At 34.8% G+C, this 22309-nt stretch overlaps 3 protein-coding genes across 3 annotated transcripts; all 3 read left to right on the forward strand.

Moving 5' to 3' along the window:
* Positions 1 to 11388: 11388 nt before the first annotated feature.
* On the forward strand, positions 11389 to 14334 carry LOC115719055 (probable UDP-arabinopyranose mutase 5). Its single transcript, XM_030647942.2, has 3 exons — positions 11389 to 11739; positions 12688 to 12821; positions 13098 to 14334. Exons 1-3 carry the CDS (start codon positions 11626 to 11628, stop codon positions 14143 to 14145), a joined length of 1296 nt encoding a protein of 431 aa, XP_030503802.2. The 5' UTR covers positions 11389 to 11625; the 3' UTR covers positions 14146 to 14334.
* A 718-nt stretch (positions 14335 to 15052) lies between these two features.
* Positions 15053 to 17300, forward strand: LOC115719056 (uncharacterized protein At4g13230). Its single transcript, XM_030647943.2, has 3 exons — positions 15053 to 15344; positions 15512 to 15577; positions 16906 to 17300. The coding sequence occupies exons 1-3, from the start codon at positions 15240 to 15242 to the stop codon at positions 17119 to 17121; spliced, it is 387 nt and encodes a 128-aa protein (XP_030503803.2). The 5' UTR covers positions 15053 to 15239; the 3' UTR covers positions 17122 to 17300.
* Positions 17301 to 17412: 112 nt separating this feature from the next.
* On the forward strand, positions 17413 to 22309 carry LOC115720578 (uncharacterized). Its single transcript, XM_030649719.2, has 13 exons — positions 17413 to 17945; positions 18582 to 18676; positions 18757 to 18869; positions 19044 to 19137; positions 19251 to 19408; positions 19631 to 19823; positions 19952 to 20058; positions 20673 to 20790; positions 20872 to 20946; positions 21108 to 21173; positions 21481 to 21605; positions 21698 to 21798; positions 21897 to 22309. The coding sequence occupies exons 2-13, from the start codon at positions 18602 to 18604 to the stop codon at positions 21929 to 21931; spliced, it is 1260 nt and encodes a 419-aa protein (XP_030505579.2). The 5' UTR covers positions 17413 to 17945; positions 18582 to 18601; the 3' UTR covers positions 21932 to 22309.

Consider the following 22309-nt stretch of genomic DNA (forward strand, 5'->3'; position numbering starts at 1 on the left):
ATAGAAGCTATAGACTCCATATTTATGTTAGCGCTCCCACTCAATCGCACTACCGTGTTCCCAAAATGTATTTATTGCCCAGACTAAAGTTTTAGGCTTAACTAACAAATCAAAGAACACGAATAACACTCTTGAAATTAAGCCTAACCATATCAGGATTTAGATCATGTGATCTAGGATCAACTTCTGATATTGAATTGAATAGATGTTTACGGTAAGTTTCAAAATCTAATTCAAAGTTCAATATCGGTCCATTCCAATGCATACTCCATGCATCCAACTTGAGCTTTACTTTAACCTATGTTCTGGAAAGAACATAACATTTCTCCAAATGTAAGTAAACTCTGTTGTAGATTGTCATATCAGTGAAACCCAGTGTTCTGATAAATCTAGGAATACTTTATTCACATAGTCATGTTTATTTTCCACTGTGTTGACAACACAATAAACATGTTCAAGTATGTGAAAGGGGTTTGGATGAATTTATAAATCAAATAGACAAGCAATTGATTAAGTGAACCAAAACATACACAAGTGAATGAAAAATTACTTCTGTTACTTTATTGATATAGAATAATCTAGATTACATTGAAACAGAGTTTTATTTAGGGCATAAAACCCAAAATGGCCACGCTCATAGTGGTGGATGTGAAGTCTCCGTACAACGTGATGCTTAGAAGGCTAGTCTTGTACGACCTTCGAGCTATCTCGTCAATATACCACTTGTCTGTCAAATTTCCAACGATGGTTGGTATTGATTGTCTCCTTGGCAATCAAGGGACTGCTCGGTAGTGTTATAATGCTTCGTTAACTCTCGCAAAGAAGACCCCCTTTGCTTCTTTAGCCCTAAGGGGGAATGATCAAGGCCTCTCCCACGAAAGCGGAAGAGACAATGAAGGACTCTGGGGGTGAAACCACAGAGAAGACGGAGACGACACCTAAAGTCACTTGAAGGTGCGCCCAAGATGGGGATGACATTGACCCTTATGTTTTGGAAATCGACTCAAGAGTTGGTCTGATCGAAGAACTCGAGGAAATTCCCCTCAACACGATGAACCCAACCAAGGTTGTCAAGATTGGAACAAACCTGGTAGAGGCTTTGAGCAAGATTCTCATGGCTTGACTAAGGAGAAATCAAGACATTTTTGCTTGGTCAAATGAGGACATGATTGGGATTGACCCCGAGGTCATCTGTCATGCCCTAAACATAGACAGAGAGAACTTCAAACCTGTGCAATAAAAATGCAGGCTCTTTGATAAAGAGCGCTCTAAAGCTCTCAAAGAAGAAGTTGAAAGCCTACAGGAGAACAACTTCATTAGGGAAGCTTTCTACTCAGTTAGGGTATCCAACCCTGTTCTGGTGCCTAAACTGAATGGGAAGTGGAGGAATTACGTCAACTTCACTGACCTAAACAAAGCATTCCCTAAAGATTTTTTCCTCTACCATGAATAGATCAACTGGTGGATGCTACGACCAACCATGAACTCCTCACATTCATGGATGCCTACTTTGGGTACAATCAAATCAACATGCATGCACCAGACGAAGAGCATACTAGCTTTCGAATAGACATCGATCTTTATTGCTACAAAGTAATGCCCTTTTGACTCAACAATGCAGGTGCTACGTATCAGAGACTAGTCAACCGTATGTTTCATGACTTGATTGGAAATAATATGGAAGTCTATGCCGATGGCATATTGGTTAAGTCAAAGAGATCTGAAGACCACATCAAAGACTTAGAGGCACACTTTAACATCTTACGAGAATATCAAATGAAGCTTAATCCTCTAAAGTGTGCCTTCTCCAATCAGGAAAGATTCTTGGATTCATTGTAAACTCAAGAGGGATTGAAACGAATCTGAAAAAGACAAGACCTGCTTGCACCTGATAAGACTGTAGAGAAACATTTCGTCGCTAGGTGTCTTGAGAGGATGCATGTCAAAAAAATGTAGTGAAAATTTCCAAAGATATCTCCTTTTTGATACAAACCTGTCTTGTCGGTTCTACGAAGGGAGTCAGCAAATAGTATTTTTCCTTGAAAATTATGTCGTGAGTTCAATGCAAGCACAAACCTTGCAGGCTTCGGGAGGACCTATCCTTCCGAAGGCTTATATTATTGTTTTGATCTCTCCAGGTTCCCAAGTGTCGTGTTATCGTTCTGGATGTTTTTACTCCTCCTGGAATGGTGTTTAATTACGATCCAATGATAAATTCTAGCTTTCTACTAACCGGGACCCACACAGGCCAAGTGGCTTAGGCCACGTATATTAGTAAAAATTGGTGGCAGCAATTATAATAATAATATATATGTAGGGTACTCTTTAGGTGAGGGCATCACTTTTGCTTTTATTTGTGAGAACATTTTTTAAGTCGTTGAATTGTAATCATGTGGTTATTATTTGATTAGTTAGAATAGGGCATCCCACATTAGATTATTAACATTTTTATATATTATTTTAAAAAAGTGATCAGTTACTTTCTAAAAAAAGTGATCAATTTTATTTTTCTTTTAAGAGAATAATATGGTTTGTTTCTCAATAATTTTTACTTTCTTTAGGAGTCTTTGCTTATGTTATATTTTTTTAAAAAACTATTTCGTGGAACTCAAAAACAGTACATCCAAATATATATTGAAGAGATGAATTTTATTTTTTTATTCCTGTTTGAGTAGAATAAATTTCTCTGCCATTTTTATTAACCATTTCATGCTTCTCAAACATACTTGGTTGATTGGTTCATTACTTTTTTCATGCTTTTGAGTATTCCAAGTGAAATACTGATCTGAACAAAAAAAAATCCTTCATATCTTTTTCAAAACATACACAACTTTTTATTAAATTTATTTTGTTTTACTCAATATAAATAAATAACTCTTGACAAAAATTAAAAATTGAAAAATTACCAAAAGCAAAATCCTATATAATAAACAATTGTTTTTAATAAAAAATCTAATAGCATGTTCTGCATGTAACTTATTGTTACACTGCTCTCATACATATAGTACTCATATGCACCTCACCCTTTTACCCAATAGTATACTAAAACAATTCCCCTCATAGGTGAGAGCAAATTTGATGCTCCTATTGTTGGGATTTTATGTCCTAAATAAAACTCATTACAATCTAATTTGTTTGTTATCAATAAGAGAATTAAAAGTGATTTGTGTTAACATGTAGTTTTCATGCTTATGGTTTAATATATGCACAAAATATGTTAAGTCCAGAACATATATTTATTCACAATTACAGTGATGTCAACACAGTGGAATGTGATTGTGATTCTATGATTCAGAAGACTAAGTCCCTGTTTCATCAGTGTTTTGGATTTACATTGATGTGATAATCAGCGATGAAGTGTACTTACACTTTGCATAAGTGTTATGTTCTTTCCAGAACATTGGCAAAGTATACTAGTTTCGAATGTATAGAGTATACATTGAACTGGACCGATATTGATCTTAGTTAAGATATTATAATACATACCGTTGTATCTTTCCAAGTCAATATCACTAGTTGATCTTAGATCAAAAGATCTAAATCCTGATATGCTTAGGCTCAATCTCAGGAGTGTTATTCATGTTCTTTGATTTGTTAGTTAAGTCTACTTTTGGGTCAGGGTGATACGTACATTTTGGGAACATGATAGTATGACTGAGTGGGAGCGCTGAACATAAATATGGAATCTATAGCTTCTATAGGTGTTTAGAAGTCAAGTGATGATTTCCTTCGAGCTTAGTTAAATAGAAGTAAATGGATGAGCTCTTGTTTCAGTGATTATATTTTAGTTCACTAAAACATCATTTACAGGTGACTAAGTGTTTTAAGGAGCAAAATACATTGAGGGGTGAAACGGTAAATTTATCCCTGCTCGGTGTAAATCATCTATATAGAGGATCTTTGATCAAATTAAGATTATAACAATGGTTAAATGTGATAGCGTATCTATATGGTGGAACATATAGAGCGTTCTATATAACTGAGAGTGCAATTCCAAGTTCTAAAAGTGGATTCAACAAGGAATTAATAAGTTAGGAAATTTACTTGGTAAATTCGGTTCAGCTTATTGGAAGCTCATTAATATAGGTCCATGGTCTCCATTCTAGTTGAGAACATACTGCTTGTAAGACTCAATAATTGATTTTTGATTAATCAATTATAATTTTAGAATTAGACTATGTCTAGTTTGTGAATTTTCACTAAGCAAGGACGAAATTGTAAAGAAAAGAGATTCTAAGTTTTATTTATTAATCAAGAGACTCTATATGTCTAATTAATAATTATGTTAAATGACAATATTATTTAATAATTTATTTTATTTATTAAATAATTAGTTTTGGCATTTAAATTGTTAGAATTAGAAAATTGGCGTTTTTGAGAAAATAGAAATAAAAATTGTTAAAATTGCAAAATTCCAAGTGGGGCCCATTAACACCATGGTCGGCCACTTGGAGAAGCTTTTTCCAATTAATATTTTTCATTATTTTAATGCCAAATAATTACTAACCTAAACCTAGTGGTTACCTATAAATAGATAGTGATGGCTCACACCAAAATAAGAGTTTTTAAGTGATTCAAGAGATTGCCTTCAGAAATCTGAGCCACTCACTATGCTTCTATAGCCAACCCCCTCTCTCTCTCTTTTCCTCTTCCAATTTTGAATACCTTGAGTGATAGAGTAGTGCCCACACACATCAAGTGGTACCTCAATCATAGTTTGATAGATCGTGAAGAATCCAAATTGAAGAGAAGGACATTCGGACTCAGATCTTGGTGATACTCTGCGACATAAAGGATACAAGGGTTAAAGATCTGAGTGGAAGGAGACATATTATTCCGCTGCAACCAATTTAAGGTTTCCTAAACTTTATATGTGTTTATTATCGTTTTAGAAGTTCATATTTAGGATGTTAAACAACATACTTGTGAGTAGATCTAAGATCCTGATAAAATAAATTCCAACAACTATCTAAGAGTATCTCTAATGGAGGTGTAAATAAGTAGTGAAAAGTTAAAATATAGCTCATTTAACAAAAAGTATGCTCTAATGGTGTGCCAAAAAGTGATGTAAATTTGACACATAGCAAATTTTGTGCCAAATTTAGCACAACTTTTGCTATGATGTAAAATTTACACCACAATAAATGCACTACTTTTTCATTTACATTTATGTGATTTATATTATTTTATTAGTATATTTAACTATCACATTAAAGTATAAAATATTTATATTATTTTTTTTTATTATCTTACATATTAAAATAATAATAAAATTGATTATAAAGTTATTAAATTTTATTTTTTTTAATAAAACATTAATTAGATATTAAAATTACATTAAAATTTTGCAGTTGTGCATTGGAGCACAAAGCTAAAATTTGGTGTAAATTTACCACAAAACTACTTCTTGTGCTAAATATAGCACAATTTTTACATCTCCCATTAGAGATGGTCTACAAATTTTTCTATATATATTTGTTAATTATAAATATATTAAAATAATAATAAAAATTAAATATAGCACTAAATATAATAATTTTATAATTTAAACTATTAAAAAATGTGAAACTAAAACTATATATAATTATTTATAGATTGTGATATAAAAATTTAAGTATTTATAAGTAAATATTTAAATTCTAATTTTAATTATTATTTTATATATCTATTTGTAATATATGGTTGAAAAATTAAATAAATATAATTGAAACTATAAAATATACATATAGTTTAGTAATTAATTTTTTTTTGAACAAGGGGATTTTTATTCATAAACAGAACTATACAACCAAAGCTGGATAAAATACGAGCAGCAACCAACAATGCAGATCACGGCCTGCAAAAAACAGCAGCAGCCACAACCTACCAATTCCTTACAACATGAAGTAAATAATTTGTCTTTCTGCCTTCTTTGAAGGAGCCTAAACATCAAATTCTCAGCTTTACCAAATTTCTCACAGCTTTGCTAAGCTTACAAGGGGTAGCACAAGTTAGGTTGTATAGACAATCATTTCTATTTAACCAAATCTAGTACAGAGTAGCAGCAATCACAACGTTTATCACTCTGTTTTGGAGGCTTCGCTGAGTTGTCGAACACCTGTGGCAGAGATCTTTGACAGAGGTAGGCCAGTGTATTAGCCCGAGCTAAGCATTAACTTTGACAGCCACCTGTTTGGAGAAGGGACAATCAAAAAAGGCATGGTTATGTGTTTCCTTTGTTTCGTCACAAACATGACAATTGACATTCAGAATTGGCACACATCTTTTAAGCATGTTACGGTAAGAAGCTGGCTGTTAACAACTTGCCAATAAATAAACCTATGTTTTGGCAACACAAGTTTATCCCACACTGCACCAGCATAACTAACTCTGCTCTATTGTAATACTTTGAGGCTGTAGAAAATAGTGAATCGAATTATTTGTGTATTTCATAGAATAATACATATTTATATACAAAGCTAGGAGACTAGGAAATAGGAAACTACCAACAAAATAGGAAACTACTAAATACAAGTTACCCTAATTCTTTTACACCTAATATACAGCTAATACTCTAACACTCCCCCTCAAGCTGGAGCATAGATGTTAATCATGCCCAGCTTGTTACAAAGATAGTCTATCCGCACCCCATTCAAAGCTTTTGTAAAAATATCTCCTAGTTGTTCTCCGGTTTTCACATATCCTGTGGAGATCAGACCTTGTTGAATTTTCTCACGAACAAAATGACAATCGATCTCAATGTGCTTAGTTCGCTCGTGGAATACGGGATTCGAGGCAATATGAAGAGCAGCTTGATTATCACACCATAATTTTGCTGGAATAGAAGTCTTAAACCCGAATTCAGTCAAAAGCTGATAAATCCATATTACCTCACACACGGACTGGGCCATAGCTCTATATTCTGATTCAGCACTGGATCTAGATACAACATTTTGTTTCTTACTCTTCCAAGAGACCAGATTGCCCCCAACAAATACACAATATCCTGAAGTGGATCGTCTATCTACCTTGGAGCCTGCCCAATCTGCATCAGAAAAACACTCAATCTGGGTATGTCCATGATCCTTGTAAACTATACCTCGTCCTGGTGCTCCTTTTAAGTAACATAAAATTTGTTCTAATGCTGCCCAATGATGAATTGTTGGGGAAGACATGAACTGACTGATAACACTAACTGGAAATGCAATATCTGGACGAGTCACAGTTAAATAATTCAACTTTCCAACTAACCTGCGATATTTCTCAGGATCTTCAAATGGTTTCCCATCACGTGTAAGATGCACAGCTGGATTCATTGGAGCATTGCAAGGTTTTGATCCCAATTTCCCTGTCTCAGTTAGCAAATCAAGTACATACTTTCTTTGAGACAGAAAAATACCTTGTTTACTCCGAGTAACTTCAATCCCCAAGAAATACTTGAGTTCCCCTAAATCTTTCGTGTTAAACTGGGTGTGAATGAAAGACTTAAGGGATGAGATGCCTTCAGTATCATTTCCAGTAATAACGATGTCATCAACATACACCACTAACAAAATGATACCAACAGTTGATCTTTTATAAAACACAGAATGATCTGACTTACTTTTCAACAAACCAAACTTCTCAACAGCCTGACTAAATTTACCAAACCAAGCACGAGGGCTTTGTTTCAATCCATATAAAGATTTGCGAAGATGACAAACTCGCCCTAACTCCCCCTGAGCAACAAACCCAGGAGGTTGCTCCATATATACTTCTTCCTCAAGATCTCCATGAAGAAAAGCATTTTTAATATCAAGCTGATGCAAAGGCCAATGATGAGTAGCTGCCATGGAAATGAACAGTCGAACAGATGTGAGTTTAGCAACAGGAGAAAAAGTATCACAATAGTCCACTCCATAGGTTTGAGCATAACCCTTGGCAACAAGACGGGCCTTTAAGCGAGCAACTGTGCCGTCTGGATTGAATTTAACCGTGAACACCCATTTACACCCGATGGCCTGTTTTCCGGAAGGTAAATCAACCAAGACCCAAGTACCATTCGCAACCAAAGCATTCATCTCTTCTATCATTGCAGCAAGCCAACCAGGATGAGACATCGCTTCTCGAACAGTTTTAGGAATAGTGATAGAATCAAGAGAAGCAATAAAAGAACAAGAAGAAGAGGAGAGATGATTATAAGACACAAAAGAAGTAATAGGAAAAGTACATTGACGTTTACCTTTACGTAGTGCAATGGGAAGATCATCTGAGATGTCCAGATCTGATGACGAAGATGCAGGTGCAGGACATGAAACAGGAGGTGGAGGAGGGGGGCGCCTGGTGTACACTATAGGAGGCCGAGGGAGTGGTGGAGGTGGTGGAGGTGTAGACATTGTGGGGGTGACGACCGAGGCAGGTGAAGGAACAAGAGACCCGCCAGAACATGGAGCAGGCGCATAGGATGTGACAGAATAAACCAACAAATCATCATCCTCCCCCTGACTAGTAGAAGTAGTGGAAGATGAAAAATAAGGTGTATTTTCTACAAAAGTAACATCAATAGACACAAGATATTTGTTGAGATCAGGACAGTAACACCTATACCCTTTCTGAAGACGAGAATAACCAAGAAAGACACACTTTAGTGCCTTAGGGTCTAATTTGGTGACAGATGGACGGACATCGCGAGCAAAACAAACACTACCAAATACTCGCGGAGCAACTGGAAATAATGACTTATTAGGAAAAAGAATTTTAAATGGAATTTCACCATTAAGAACAGAAGAGGGCATGCGATTAATAAGAAAGCATGCCGTGGAAACTGCATCGGCCCAAAAAGGTTTAGGGACTTTCATTTGAAACAAGAGAGCACGTGCAGTTTCAAGAAGATGTCTGTTTTTACGTTCTGCAACACCATTCTGAGGTGCCGTATCAACACAAGAAGTTTCATGAAGCATGCCATTAGAGGTCATATAAGATAGTGAATCGAATTAGCTGTGTATTTCATAGAATAGTACATATTTATATACAAAGCTAGGAGACTAGGAAATAGGAAACTACCAACAAAATAGGAAACTACTAAATACAAGTTACCCTAATTCTTTTACACCTAATATACAGCTAATACTCTAACAGAGGCACTAAACTTCTTTCCAATGACAACAAGGCTCAGACTAGATTTACTTGTTGACACCCTTCTGTTCAGCAACTTCTTGAAGTACCAACTAGTATCCTGCTTAGATTGGTAGCTCCAAATTGATTGACCTTTAAGATAGATCGAGTTAATCCATTTCACCCACAAATTGTCTTGTTTACTCGATATAGCCCAAAGATACTTTGCTATCAAAGCCTTATTCCACTTTTTCCCTTCTCGAAACCCTATTCCACCTAACTTCTTGGGAAGACACACCTTCTCCCAAGAAGCTAGGTGCAATTTGCTTCTATTCTCCTTCTTACCCTAGAGAAACTCCCGACAACTTTTGCCATGACATCATAAAGTTTTCGGGGGATTATGAAGATGGTCATCCAGTAATTTCGAATCCCAAGCAGAACTGAGTGAATTAATTGAGCTCTACCTGTAAACGAAAGATTTCTGCTTGCCCAACAGTTTAGATTCTTATTTACTTTATCCAGAATCACACCACAATTTGGCGCCTTCCATTTAGTAGTTCGAAGGTTAACCCCTAAGTATTTCAGAGGAAAAGTCTCCTCTTCAATTTGGACTAACTCCAGGATCTTCAGCTTTATGTCATCTTTAACTCTACCAAAGAAAATCTACGATTTAGCTTTATTAGCAGATAATCCTGTAGCATTACATATTTTAGTGAAGGCTTCTTGAATTATTTTCACCGAATTCAAGTTGCCTTTGCTAAATAGGACAAGGTCATCTGCAAAGTAAAGATTAGTCAATCGAAGGTGTTTGCATAGAGGGTGATAGCCAAAGCCTTCTTTCTCCGAATAGAAAATTAACAGTCTAGATAGGTACTCTATTATTAGAACAAACAAAAGTGGGGACATAGGATCTCCTTGTCGGAGACCTTTTTTACCTCTGAAGTTACCTTGGATTCTACTATTCATTAAGAGATGGTATTTAGTTCCCTTCAGGCAAGTCATTATCCAATTGATAAACCGAGAAGGGAAACAAAGCTGGCTGAGCATGGCTTCCATAAACTGGCCGTCTACAGTGTCGTAGGCTTTACTTAGGTCAATCTTCATGATACACCTCGCTGAGACATTCTTTCTTGTGTAACCCTTCAGAAGGTCTTGAAATATCATGATGTTGTGGGCAAGAAGAAGGTTCTAGATGAAGGCACCCTGATTTCCTTGGAGTTTAGTAATTAATTCATTATTGTAAAAAAATAAGGAAAAGTAAATCATTAAGTCGAGCTCGGATATGAAAACAGACTAACTTATTTAAGAAAAATGGGCCAACACAAACAAAGTACGACACTAAAATATTAGACCTATAGGTTGTGCCTAGGGGTGTGCATAAATCGATCCAATCCAATGACAACCGACCGATCCAATCACAACCGACCGCCAAACATTGGATATCCAATTGTGATCGGATCGAATTGGATGTTATTTTTGAATATCCAATTGGATCGGATCGGATGTTGGATGGAGTGTCTAAAAATCCAATACATGTCCAACATCCAATTAAACTAATTAGTATTTCCATTTAGTTTAGATGAGTAATTAGATTTTATAATGTTATACGTAAAATATATATGTATACATAAAAATTAACATTAAAATTTTATTCTTCTTTTCTTGGATTGGATGGATCCAGTCTAATCCAATACATATTGGACCTAAAATATTGGATGGATCCGATCCGATCCAAAAATACTAGTCTTAAATATTGATTAAATTCAAATTAAACCAACATATATGAAATACATCTAACGGATAGAACCGATCCAATCCAACATCCAATGGATGTTGGATCGATTGGATGACTGAAATCAATTGGATCGGATCGAATGGTAAAATCTAACATCCAATTTATAATTAGATCGGATCTGGATAGACCTAAAAATATTGGATGTGATCCAATGAACACTCCTAGTTGTGCCGGACCTACCTTTTGAAAATATTATCACATCATAATATGACCCAACACGACACAACTCATATTTTGCAAAGCACGGAAAAATATGGGCGGACAAGTACGACAGACACTAATTTGCAACACTGCTTGCACAGCGTATCAGTTTTCTCTCCAAGTCTTCCTATAAAATAACAAAGAAAACGACAGGTCGTTAAGTAGACAAAAGAAAGAAAATAAGTAGGAACGGATCAGGTTTTGTTACGGTTGGGCCTTGTTCGTCGTCGGCATGGGCCATTCACGAGCACGTGCGAAAGTGTGGAACGCACGTGTGGAGTTTCACAGCGTACGAAACGGGGAAAAAAGAAGAGGGCTTTTGCTTGTAGCAATCCCCGAGACGGAGAGAACGAAACGTATCACAGTTGTAAAGAAAGGCATTGTCAAGAGTATCTGCAACTTCGGCACCCAAGCTTCTTTGACTTTTTCTTTCTGCTCGTCTTTTTATTCCCCCTAATTTTTTGTTGCGGAGAGAGAAAAAACTGGTTCAGAAGAAGGAGAGAGAAAGAGAATGATATATTAATTATACATTTTTGAGTATGAGAGTATTAAAGTGAATGAGAAACCCGCCTTCTCTGCTATCTCTCTCAGTTGACTCTGCACTCCATAATCTCTCCCATATATCTGATCTATCTCCTCTCCCTGAACACATCCTTCTCGACCTTTTCCTGGTAAAATCTCTCCCTCCTCTCTCTCTCTCTTTGTTTTTGAATTTATATTTCTTTTATGTATTTGCTGTCCTTACATTTTTATTTTTTTGGGGTGAAATGTTAAATGGGGCTACTTTCGTTTTCCGGGCAGTGAGAAAATTGGGGATTTTAATTGGGTTTGTATGTTCTCCATGATGTATCATACTATGAAAATAAAATGGTCATTGTTCAAAATAATAATAAAAAAATTGGGTTTGTATGGATAGAATATGTATGTATTAGGACATAGGTGCGAGGTAAGAAATATCTAAGATTTTCATCCTACCTTGCATCGGTTGAGATCAGAAGAATGAAACCGGATCAACTTGTTTGTTCCATGTAGTTTGATAGGATGATTAACTCAGACACTGTTTTTTTTAATCACGAATGAGAATGTGATGGCATTTGATCACTAAATTGTCTACTTTTCATTCTAGAGTTTAATTGTTTGGATACTTTTTAGGGTGTGATTTAAGTGTTGCTTCTTTAGAAATGACCTGTTCTCTTATTTTAGCAGCAACTGATAACTTCCATTACCCTATGTCAAGTTTGCTATTTCTCTGTGGAGTATTGTAATGGAAATAAAAAAAAGGAATTGAAATGTCTAAAATCTATCCCTAAATGTGTAAGAACATAATGGATGAGAGGTTTTTTCTTCTGATAATTATCTATCATTAAACTTTTGTTGTAATTGCCATTGGATCCTAAATCAAATTTTAAAAGAAAATCAATCAGCTTGATAAGTGTTAAAATTTTAACAATTGGGTTGTCATGTTAATTTTATGGACACTTTGATATTTTCTTTCTTGTTCTTATGATTCTAATTTGATTATTTAATCTTTATCTAGTACACTTTAGACCTCTTACTGTTTCCTTTCACGTTGAGTACTTGTTGGCATCATCTTAGTGGTACTTCTTGCTTTTGTGCAGAAAACATTGAAAGCTGGAAAGCTTAACGAGAGAGTTCTCAAGTTGTTCATTGCAACTGGCAAAGATGAAGTACTTGCATTAATTCAGTCACTTAATATTCGCGAGATTATTGCTCCTGTAATACCTAGTAGTACGTGGTTGTCTAAACTTTTACTTTTCCAGCTCTCTCTCTTCCCTCTTCTATGGAATAATTATTGTCCACAAACTTTAAACTAACATCTGTTCTGTTCATTTCTGACATCCATATTTTGTTTCAGGATGTTCACAAAGGTTCTTCTAACCCATGTAGTGGTTGCATAATCCAAATTCAATAAGTTGCAGTACAAACATCAACTGTGTTAAGAAGCCTTGAAAAGTCCTCTTTTTTTTCTTTTTCATTATTTTCACTAAGATTATTGGAAGATGTCTAGCACCAACTTCACTGTCATGGATGATGAGATTGACATTGTGATTGCTGCCCTCCATCCTGACCTGACACCATTCCTAAATGCTTGGAGACCTATATTTTCTCCTTACCACCTGACAATAGTGAAAGATCTTGATATGAAAGAGGAACTTATAATACCTGATGGCTTTAGTGTCGATATCTTTACAAAGTCTGACATGGACCGTGTGGTTGGTTCCTCTTCTGCAATTCTTTTCTCTGGTTACTCCTGCCGTTATTTTGGCTTCCTTGTGTCCAGGAAGAAATATATTGTCTCTGTTGACGATGACTGCATTCCTGTCAAGAATGACGACGGTTCTGTAGTAGATGTTGTGTCCCAGCATATTGCCAACCTTACAAGTCCAGCCACTCCTTTCTTTTTCAACACACTTTATGACCCATATCGAAAGGGAGCAGATTTCGTTCGCGGTTACCCCTTTAGCCTGCGTACTGGGGTTACATGTGCTCTGTCATGTGGACTGTGGCTCAATTTGGCAGACTATGATGCACCAACACAAGCTCTCAAACCAGAACTAAGGAATTCAAGAATCGTGGATGCTGTCCTGACTGTTCCAGCTAGAACCTTGATGCCTTTAAGTGGAATCAACATTGCTTTTGATCGTGAGTTGGTTGGACCGGCATTGTTTCCAGCTTTAAGGTTGGCAGGAGAGGGGAAGTTTAGGTGGGAAACAATGGAAGATATTTGGTCTGGAATGTGTGTGAAAGTCATTTGTGATCACCTTGGCTATGGGGTTAAAAGTGGACTGCCATATGTGGAGAGATCAGAGAGAGGCAATGCTGCCGACAGCTTGAGAAAAGAGTGGGAAGGGGTCAAGCTGATGGAGGAAGTTGTTCCTTTCTTTCAGACGCTGAAGTTAAAACGAGCGACCGTTAAAGCTGAGGATTGTGTTATTGAAGTTGCCAAAGAAGTGAAGGACCAACTGGGAAAGGTGGATCCCGTGTTTGGTCGTGCTGCTGAAGCCATGGTGGACTGGGTGAGGCTTTGGAAAGCAGTGGGATCTGGCTCTTCCTGAACGTGGTGACTGGTGCTGTTGCTTTGATTTCAACTTATTTCTCATATGTTTTTTCTTTTTTACTTGGTTTTCCATTTGTCATTTGTTGTTGACGTATGTTTTGACTTATAAGTTTTAGCTGACATAATTAATATGATGTGAAATAATAGATGGCATATTAACTGCTGTCGTTATGAAGAGTTTTATATATCTATGGTTTATTATATATTATATGCAACTTGATTGCTTCTATTTAGTCAAGCATGTTTCTTTTCCCTTTTCTCCTATACAAATCCCAAATTTGAACACTTCAATAAGGAGTTGAACCATCCAACTTGTAGCCGATATAGGCCTAATTGATATTAGACACAATACTAGGGTTATTTCAGTTCTGTACAAAAGAAAAATGGAAACACAGCCAACTTTATAGTGCATTCTTCTTCCTAACCAAATAAAATCCCAAGATGGATTGATAAATCTATGCAGCAAGCTATTTTAATTTGCAACTGAACAAACCAAAAAAGAATTGAAATGAAACTACTTCCATCAAGACCTGCATTGTGGATTTTTCAGTTACACTGCATATATAGGTATTATGCATCATGCAATGGACCCTACCTTACAATTCTCATTTATTAGATGGTGTTGTTTGTATAAAATTTATTGATCATCTTAGTCCTCTATTCTTGGTACAGAATAAAACTCATTTATGCAAACTTAAGTGTAGTGTATAGATACTACCTGGTATGGTTTTTCTTTAATGAATTCCTTGGTCCAAGTTAAAGTTGAGATTTTAAAGATGAAACCATCAATACATCTGATTATCAAAGGATCAAATCTCTGTGGAAAGCCAAACTTCAAATGCTTAAAACGAGTTCTAAATAGAGTCACCTATATAACTGTCCTATAATAGTGGATCTTCTTTGACCATTGAGGTAGGTTAGTTTTTCACCAGTCATCTGCGTAGAATACTCTTAATACATACATAAAGTAAGCAAAAAAGTCTCTCATGCTTCTTTATATACCCAATTTCTCAAGACACATTGTTCCTTCATACAGAAAAAGTTAGAAAAAAAATCATAAACAGAAGAGCTGTAGAGAAAGAAAAGACAAAGATGGCGTTGACTACCCTGCTCACCAGCCTTCTGAAATCTTCTCAAGTTGCTAGAAACACCCCAAATCCCTTACTACTATTGGCTTCTTACATGAGACGTTTTCATGTAAGCTGCAGCCTAAATTTTCTGATCTAATATCAAAATTCTATTTACATATTTTTTTGGCCAATAACTTATTATGTAGCAATGTTAATACTGCTCTTAAAGTTTTCAATCAGTTAGATCGTGTTGTGCTTATGAATTTTATGGTGAATGTTTCTGATGTATTACAGGCTAGTTCAACATGGGCAAGCCAAGTGAAAGACATCAAAGAAAGTACCAGCTCTGCTGCAGACCATGTAAGCGTTTCACCATTTATTTTGTTAATGACATTACATCATTTTTCATCAGTTTAAGTTCATAGTATAAGGAACTTAGTATTACAATAATGCATGTTCCATAGATACTTGAGAATGTTTTGGTGATATCCTAGATTCCTAAGGCAAACGGAAAAGGAACGGCATGGATAGGAACTCGTTTCATTCCTTTTCTATGTTTTTGCAAGAAACTAAAATATTTGAATAACGTTCTAATAAAAGCTTTTCCACTATTTTGGTGGAACAACTATTTCAATCAAAATTAAATGGAAAAATTATTCCTATGCATAATTAACAAAAATGGAAAAGATTCCTTGGGCCCCGTTTGATTGGAGAAAAGGAATGAAATGGGTTGGAAATTCGTTTCATTCCTTTTCTACATTTAGCTAGAAACTAAAATATTTGAATAACGTTCCAATAAAATGGTTTTCCCACCATTTTGGCGGAACGGCAATTTCACTAAAAAAAAAATGGAAGTCATTCCTACGCATAATTAAGAATAATGGAAAAGATTCTTATGGCGCCATTTTGTTGGGAAGAAGGAACGGTTTCATTCCTTTTCTATGTTTGGCAAGAAACTAAAATATTTGAATAACATTCTAATAAATTTTTTCGGCTGTTTTGGTATTTGCTCAAAAATAAATGGAAAAGTCATTTCAATGCATAATTGACAAAATGGAAAAGGTTCCTAGTGAGCTGTTTGATTGGGGAAAAGGAATGGAATGCATAGAAAACCAGTTTCATTCCTTTTCTATGTTTGGCTAGAAACTAAAATATTTGAATAACGTTCCAATAAAATGGTTTTCCCATCATTTTAGTGGAATGGCGATTCCACTAAAAAAATAAGTGGAAGTCATTTGAATGCATAATTAAAAAATTTGGTTGGGAAGAAGTAATGGAATTGATAGGAAACCAGTTTCATTCCTTTTCTATGTATGGTTGGAAACTAAAATATTTGAATAATGTTCCAATAAGATGGTTTTTAATAGTGAAACGGCTAAGTCATTCCTACGCATAATTAAGAAAATGGAAAAGATTCCTATGACGCCATTTTGTTGGAGAAAAGGAATGGAATGGATAGGAAATCTGTTTCATTACTTTTCTATGTTTGCTTAGAAATTGAACTATTTGAATAACAATCCACTAAAATGGTTTTTCTACAATTTTTGTGGAACGGCTATTTCACTCAAAAATAAATGGAAGTCATTCATCGCATTAGTAACAAAACTTATTAATTTTTTTTACTCATGTCAACTTTTTATTTTAGTCCCAACCGAGCAAGCGCACTGAATTGATTCATGAAATTGTAGGTGACTAAAAAGACTAAAGAAGCTGCAGGTGAATTTTCTGAGAAGGCCCAAGATACTGCAGATAAAGCAAAGAAGACAACAGAACAAGTATGGGATTCAACCAAGGATGCAGCCCAAAAAGCCAAAGAGACAGTTATGAACAGAACTGAGGTGTCTAAGGAATATGTCAAAGAAAATGCAGAGAAAGTGAAGAAGAGCATGAACACTAAGGAATGATTTTTCATAATATTTATATTAATTTAAGTTTCTTTCAGATTATTCAGTATTTGCCTTTTCATTTTTGCCCATTGTATTTGTTCAAGTGAATACTGTTATCTTTTCATCTGTCAGATTTTGTGGAAGCAAATCATTTTTAAGTGTCAATAAAAAATATCCTTTTGATTTCACTATCCAAAGTACCACTTTAGCAGAAAACTTTTAATGTATGTAGTTGACTAAGGCTTGTCTTTCTTAAGTGAATCATTGACCAATATAAAAGTACTCTCAACCATTGGCCTATGTTTTTTTTAAGGATATTCTTGAAAAGAAAATGTAGGCAAAACCAGGTACTAACAGCAAAAACCAGATTTAGTCTCTACTTTGTTTTTTATTAAAGGAAAGGAAAAAAAAAATAGTTGTTAAGAGGTGTTTTTGGCAAGGTGGGGTTTCTTAGCTTCACAGAAAATGTGTAACTCAGAAAAGCATAAAGTTTCTGATTTTTGAAACCTTCACATATAGAAATGTTTCTGGTATTACCTAATTTATCAGAAACTCATGTATGCAAGTTCATTTCACACCCTTGAAACCTTTTAAAAAACTTTTCCCATTATGTCAAATGACCAAATCACATATTTGATATTTTTGGTCTACAATAGGAAAAAAAAAATCCAAGCAGAATCCATCTTTTAAGTTGTTAAGGAAGGTCAATTTGTCCTTTTTGAAAATCCATAGACAAGTGGTTTCAAGAAATGGAGTAGATAGTTATATATATATATAGCCACACCTGAGTTCTTAACACACTTGTAACCATAAGTTTTCTTTTCTGTTTCTTTTGGTGGAAAGTAAGTACACATTACTGTTACTTGATTCTACAAGATTACCCTTTTTTTTTATATTGATTTCTAAGTACTAAAATTCTTAAATCTATTTCCATGTTAAACTAAATTTCGGCGTAGTTAGTTGCGGCGACATTCTTGGATAGTCAATGTACTTGAGATCTTTGTCAATCCCTCCGGGTTTCGTTGAAATTACTTATACGTAGAATGATATTAAAAGAGAATTTAGTAGTAAACTCTCTTCTGTTATTCCTTTGGTTTTTCTTGTACCTTGACAGAGGTTAAACTAGTACTAATCATTCTTTTCTTTATTTTATACATGCCCTTATGATATTTATCATTTTCTGACTTATTTGTCTTCAATCTTTGACTAGTTTTTGTTTTCAGAATCAGAGTTGCTTTTGCTTGGTTTTGTCAACTGCTAATGAAAACTGCATATGATTTCTTGCATTTACAAATCTTTCAATAACATATTGTGAAATGCTAACTTCTTATATTATTTTCAGATGTAACCTTCATATGGCAGCATATATCATCTTTTTTCTTTTTGTTTTTTTCTGCATTCGTTGAATAATTGTCATTTTCTTTTTATTCGATATGAAAAACAATCTGCACTTTGTTGCATAATTGTCATCTATTCAGGAATCTTGAATCTTGAAACAATGTCTTCCGTGTCAATGTCATCTGAAGAAACTGACCATTCTCAAGAGAGGAATCTTGATGAGAGCTCAACACAGGTAAATTTTACACTTTCTCATCATGTGTGTTAATACCAATTGCTTAAACAAATGGAAATACAAGCATATGTAATTTGCAGGAACCAAGTGGAGGGATGTCTTTTTCTTCCTCGGATGAAATTAATGAATATCAGCAAAATACAGTGACTTTTGATCAGGTTGTGACTGGAGCTCAATCATTTTATCCTCAAGGGTATGTTGTTAATTTCTGCAGCTGATTCTTAGAGTAAGAGACAAAATATTGAGGGAAAAAAACTGTCTACTTTCATATTGATTTGCAAGCATTTTTTTGGTATTTCAAGATTCTTGATTTGAAAATTAGTACAATTGATTTTATTTAATCTTCTTAATCTTGTGATTTTTATAGACACCAAGGTGAATTTGGAAATTATGCTGCAAACACACCAATGTTAAGCCCTCCACAAGCAGATATTTCACTCCTTTCTGCATCTGCTACATCAGTACAGTTCCCTTTATCTGCATCATGTTTTTTATCTTTGAATTTCTTAGATTTTTCTATTCTTATTTGAAAATATAGAACAAAGATTAATCCCTTTGAAACATTAATAATTAGGTGGAGTCATCTCAGCAAGATCTGCAATTTTCCTCACTCAATCCTGTTCAAGACATGGGTTTCAACCAGAGAAATCGTTCAAGTGCTCCTCCAGCAAATAACATGAACACTCAAAACCAACTGATTGATCCTTCAGACATTCCTGAACACTTGAATCTGTATGTATTATGTTTTTCTCTATAAATGAATTGACTACCATTGCGCCATTTCTGCTGCATTGTTTTTCCATATGCTCATTAGTCAGTAATGAACACTTGCAGATATACAGCAGATTTTGTTTTCCATTTCCCTTTATGATTCTTGTCATTGTAGATTAGTTTCAGTACACATACTAATAAGTCGATTATGTTGAAATCTTCCAACTCATGACACATAATAAGGTCTCAAACAATGGAGTTGATGAATCAAGGTGGTGTGCCCTCCATGAATCAACCAATGAGAAGTTTGGGGAGCTCATCTTCTTTTGGGATCATGAACAATTATCATCTTCCCATATCGAACTTGCCAGCAGAATTTCGCTTGGAATCATCCTCAAGGCTTCAACTCCCCCAGGGCCAGCAACAAGACTTGCAAGTATGTCAACTGTGGAAGTCTTAACTGAAAACTTGGGAATGTTAATGTTTACCTTGATCTTTCAATAGCATTCTTTTCACATTTTATTGATATAGGGTTGTTTTACTCCTTTCCTTTTGCTCCCACAGACCACACCAGAAATTGGGGATGATGGAATTCCTTTCATGAGCAAGAAATGGACTAATTGGCATGTCCAGAACCAGAATACCATGCATGAGTCTCCAACTGGAACCAGGTACATTTTGTTCATTATTCGACACGTTTGGAAAGTGGAACTGGATTAGATAGAATAGTATTTAGATTGGATTCAGAAAAATTATTAATATATATATATTTTTAAATTGGTAATTTTATTAAAATGATTCAACCATTACAATATGCACAATACACATGGGAAATCGAATCATCCCAAAACATATCACATATCAAAACTAAGGATAAAGAGTAATATAAATGTGTTATCATTTGCCTGACAATAAATTGAAGATAATTTTTAAAATTCTTTTCTCATTTTTCAGTTAATAATTATTACCAAATTTATAATTTTGGTATTTGACATAAATGTAGTCCTTAAACAATTAAGAAGTAAAGATTTATTTTTAGCACAACTCAAAATCAAATACTACATTTACCTACACATAAGCATAGCCTAGTGGTACTTTCCTCACAAATAAGAGGTCCCAAGTTTAAACTTCTCCAGGGTAGTGGATTAATGTTTTTGGTATACTGTTTTTACATGACCAAATCACATGGTAAAAATTATCCAATACGAACAATCCAATCCTATCTTACTTTCCAAACTGTGTAGTTTTCAATTATACTGGTTTACAAATATTGAAATTTTGGCAGGACACAAGAAATTCAAGTCCAGGGAATGATGGACCAGGTTGATGGACAAGGAACATTTTATCAGGGCATAAACACTTCAAATCATCATGTCCAAGTTCCCAACATGCCAATTCAACAGGTATAAAATACACATTTTTCATTAGTGATATTTTCCAAGTTTCTTCTGTTGTTATGGTTTCTCTGATCAGTTCTTTTACAGGGAATGAATCCCTTTGGAACAGGACCAACTCTTCCTATTCATCCTGAAGGCTTTTCAGCTAGTAATCAGAATAGGGTATGCACTATGTGTAAAAGTTTTTTTTTTTTCAACTAAGCACAAGCCTTATTTTTATCTGTACTATAAGAATTTGTCATTTTTTTTTTGATTATATAGCAGATTAATTATCACTTAACAACAACTAACCAAAATAAAACTCTTGTTTTCCATTGAAAAAGATGCAGGGAAATTTTGTGAATTCCGGCCAGTATGAAGCAGGAGAGTCATCACGGAGGTCTTCCAAGGTGGTTTTTCCATACCTATATTCTTAACTACTACTAATCTTTTAGAGTAATTTATGAAAATAGATCTTTCTAATGTCACTTTACAAAATGACCTCTTCATAATTCGTTGCAAAGTAGTCTTTCATTAAGAATCTCGTGTCGAGTGTGTAAAGAATGTTACTTTCCATAGAATTATTAGAAAAAAGTTTTTATGCAAAACTATTTTGCCAATCACTTTAATCTTTCATAGCTGCTAGACATTTCTACCTCTTCATCGTACTAGAAAATACAACTAGATTTCACTGGTGAGGTTTGATTGAATGTACAGATGAAAATGACTTGGCAAGAAAACAGCAACTTCTCACAATCTTCCAGTCATCAACAGCCTACTTGGGTTTCTCCATCTCAAGGTTCTCTAAGCCAGAACAATATCTCAGCTGCTCAGAACCCAAGGTACACACGTCATTTAACTTCTCTCTAAGGATTCCCATTATTCAAAAGAGTTTATTTTATCATGAGAATTTGACATCAAAATCTTCCATCAGGGCCAACACTCTCAGGAGTACAGTTTATGATCCAATATATGAACAAATGGGTTTACCAATTGATCCTCATTTGCGCATGTTTATGTTAAGGCATGGAACTGGTAATACTTTCTTCTCTACTCAAACATTTTTCAAGTTAACTGTAAAATCCAGCCAATAATGCATTGGAAGAGTACCTAATATTTCTTCATGGTGGCAGGTAATAATGGTGGAGGTCATCCCCGGAGTTTCTAATCGTTGGAGCTGTCTTTCTTCTCACAATAATGTTAGATGCAGCTTTGCAGATCTAACCCTTTACAAATTTTACAAAAAATCCTTTATTAAAACAAATAATACCAGTTTGTCTTTATTGAAAGAAATGATACCCAGTTAGTTAGTCCAGGCTTTTTGGTATTAAATATGCCAAACGAGATAAAAGTTTGAAACAATGTATAAGTTACTAATGATTAGTGTTTAATGATTGTTAGCCAACTTAAGTAGTGTATTCTTCCCTTGTATTTTGTTTGGCTTCCTATACCAAGTCATTGTCGGACCACATATCCTATCATATGGTTTATTCTGTAACTTTATATTTTTATTTTATGGATTAATAATGTTGCTAAATTTCTAAAA

Source organism: Cannabis sativa, chromosome 2 (assembly GCF_029168945.1).
Source record: "Cannabis sativa cultivar Pink pepper isolate KNU-18-1 chromosome 2, ASM2916894v1, whole genome shotgun sequence".
NCBI lineage: Eukaryota > Viridiplantae > Streptophyta > Magnoliopsida > Rosales > Cannabaceae > Cannabis > Cannabis sativa.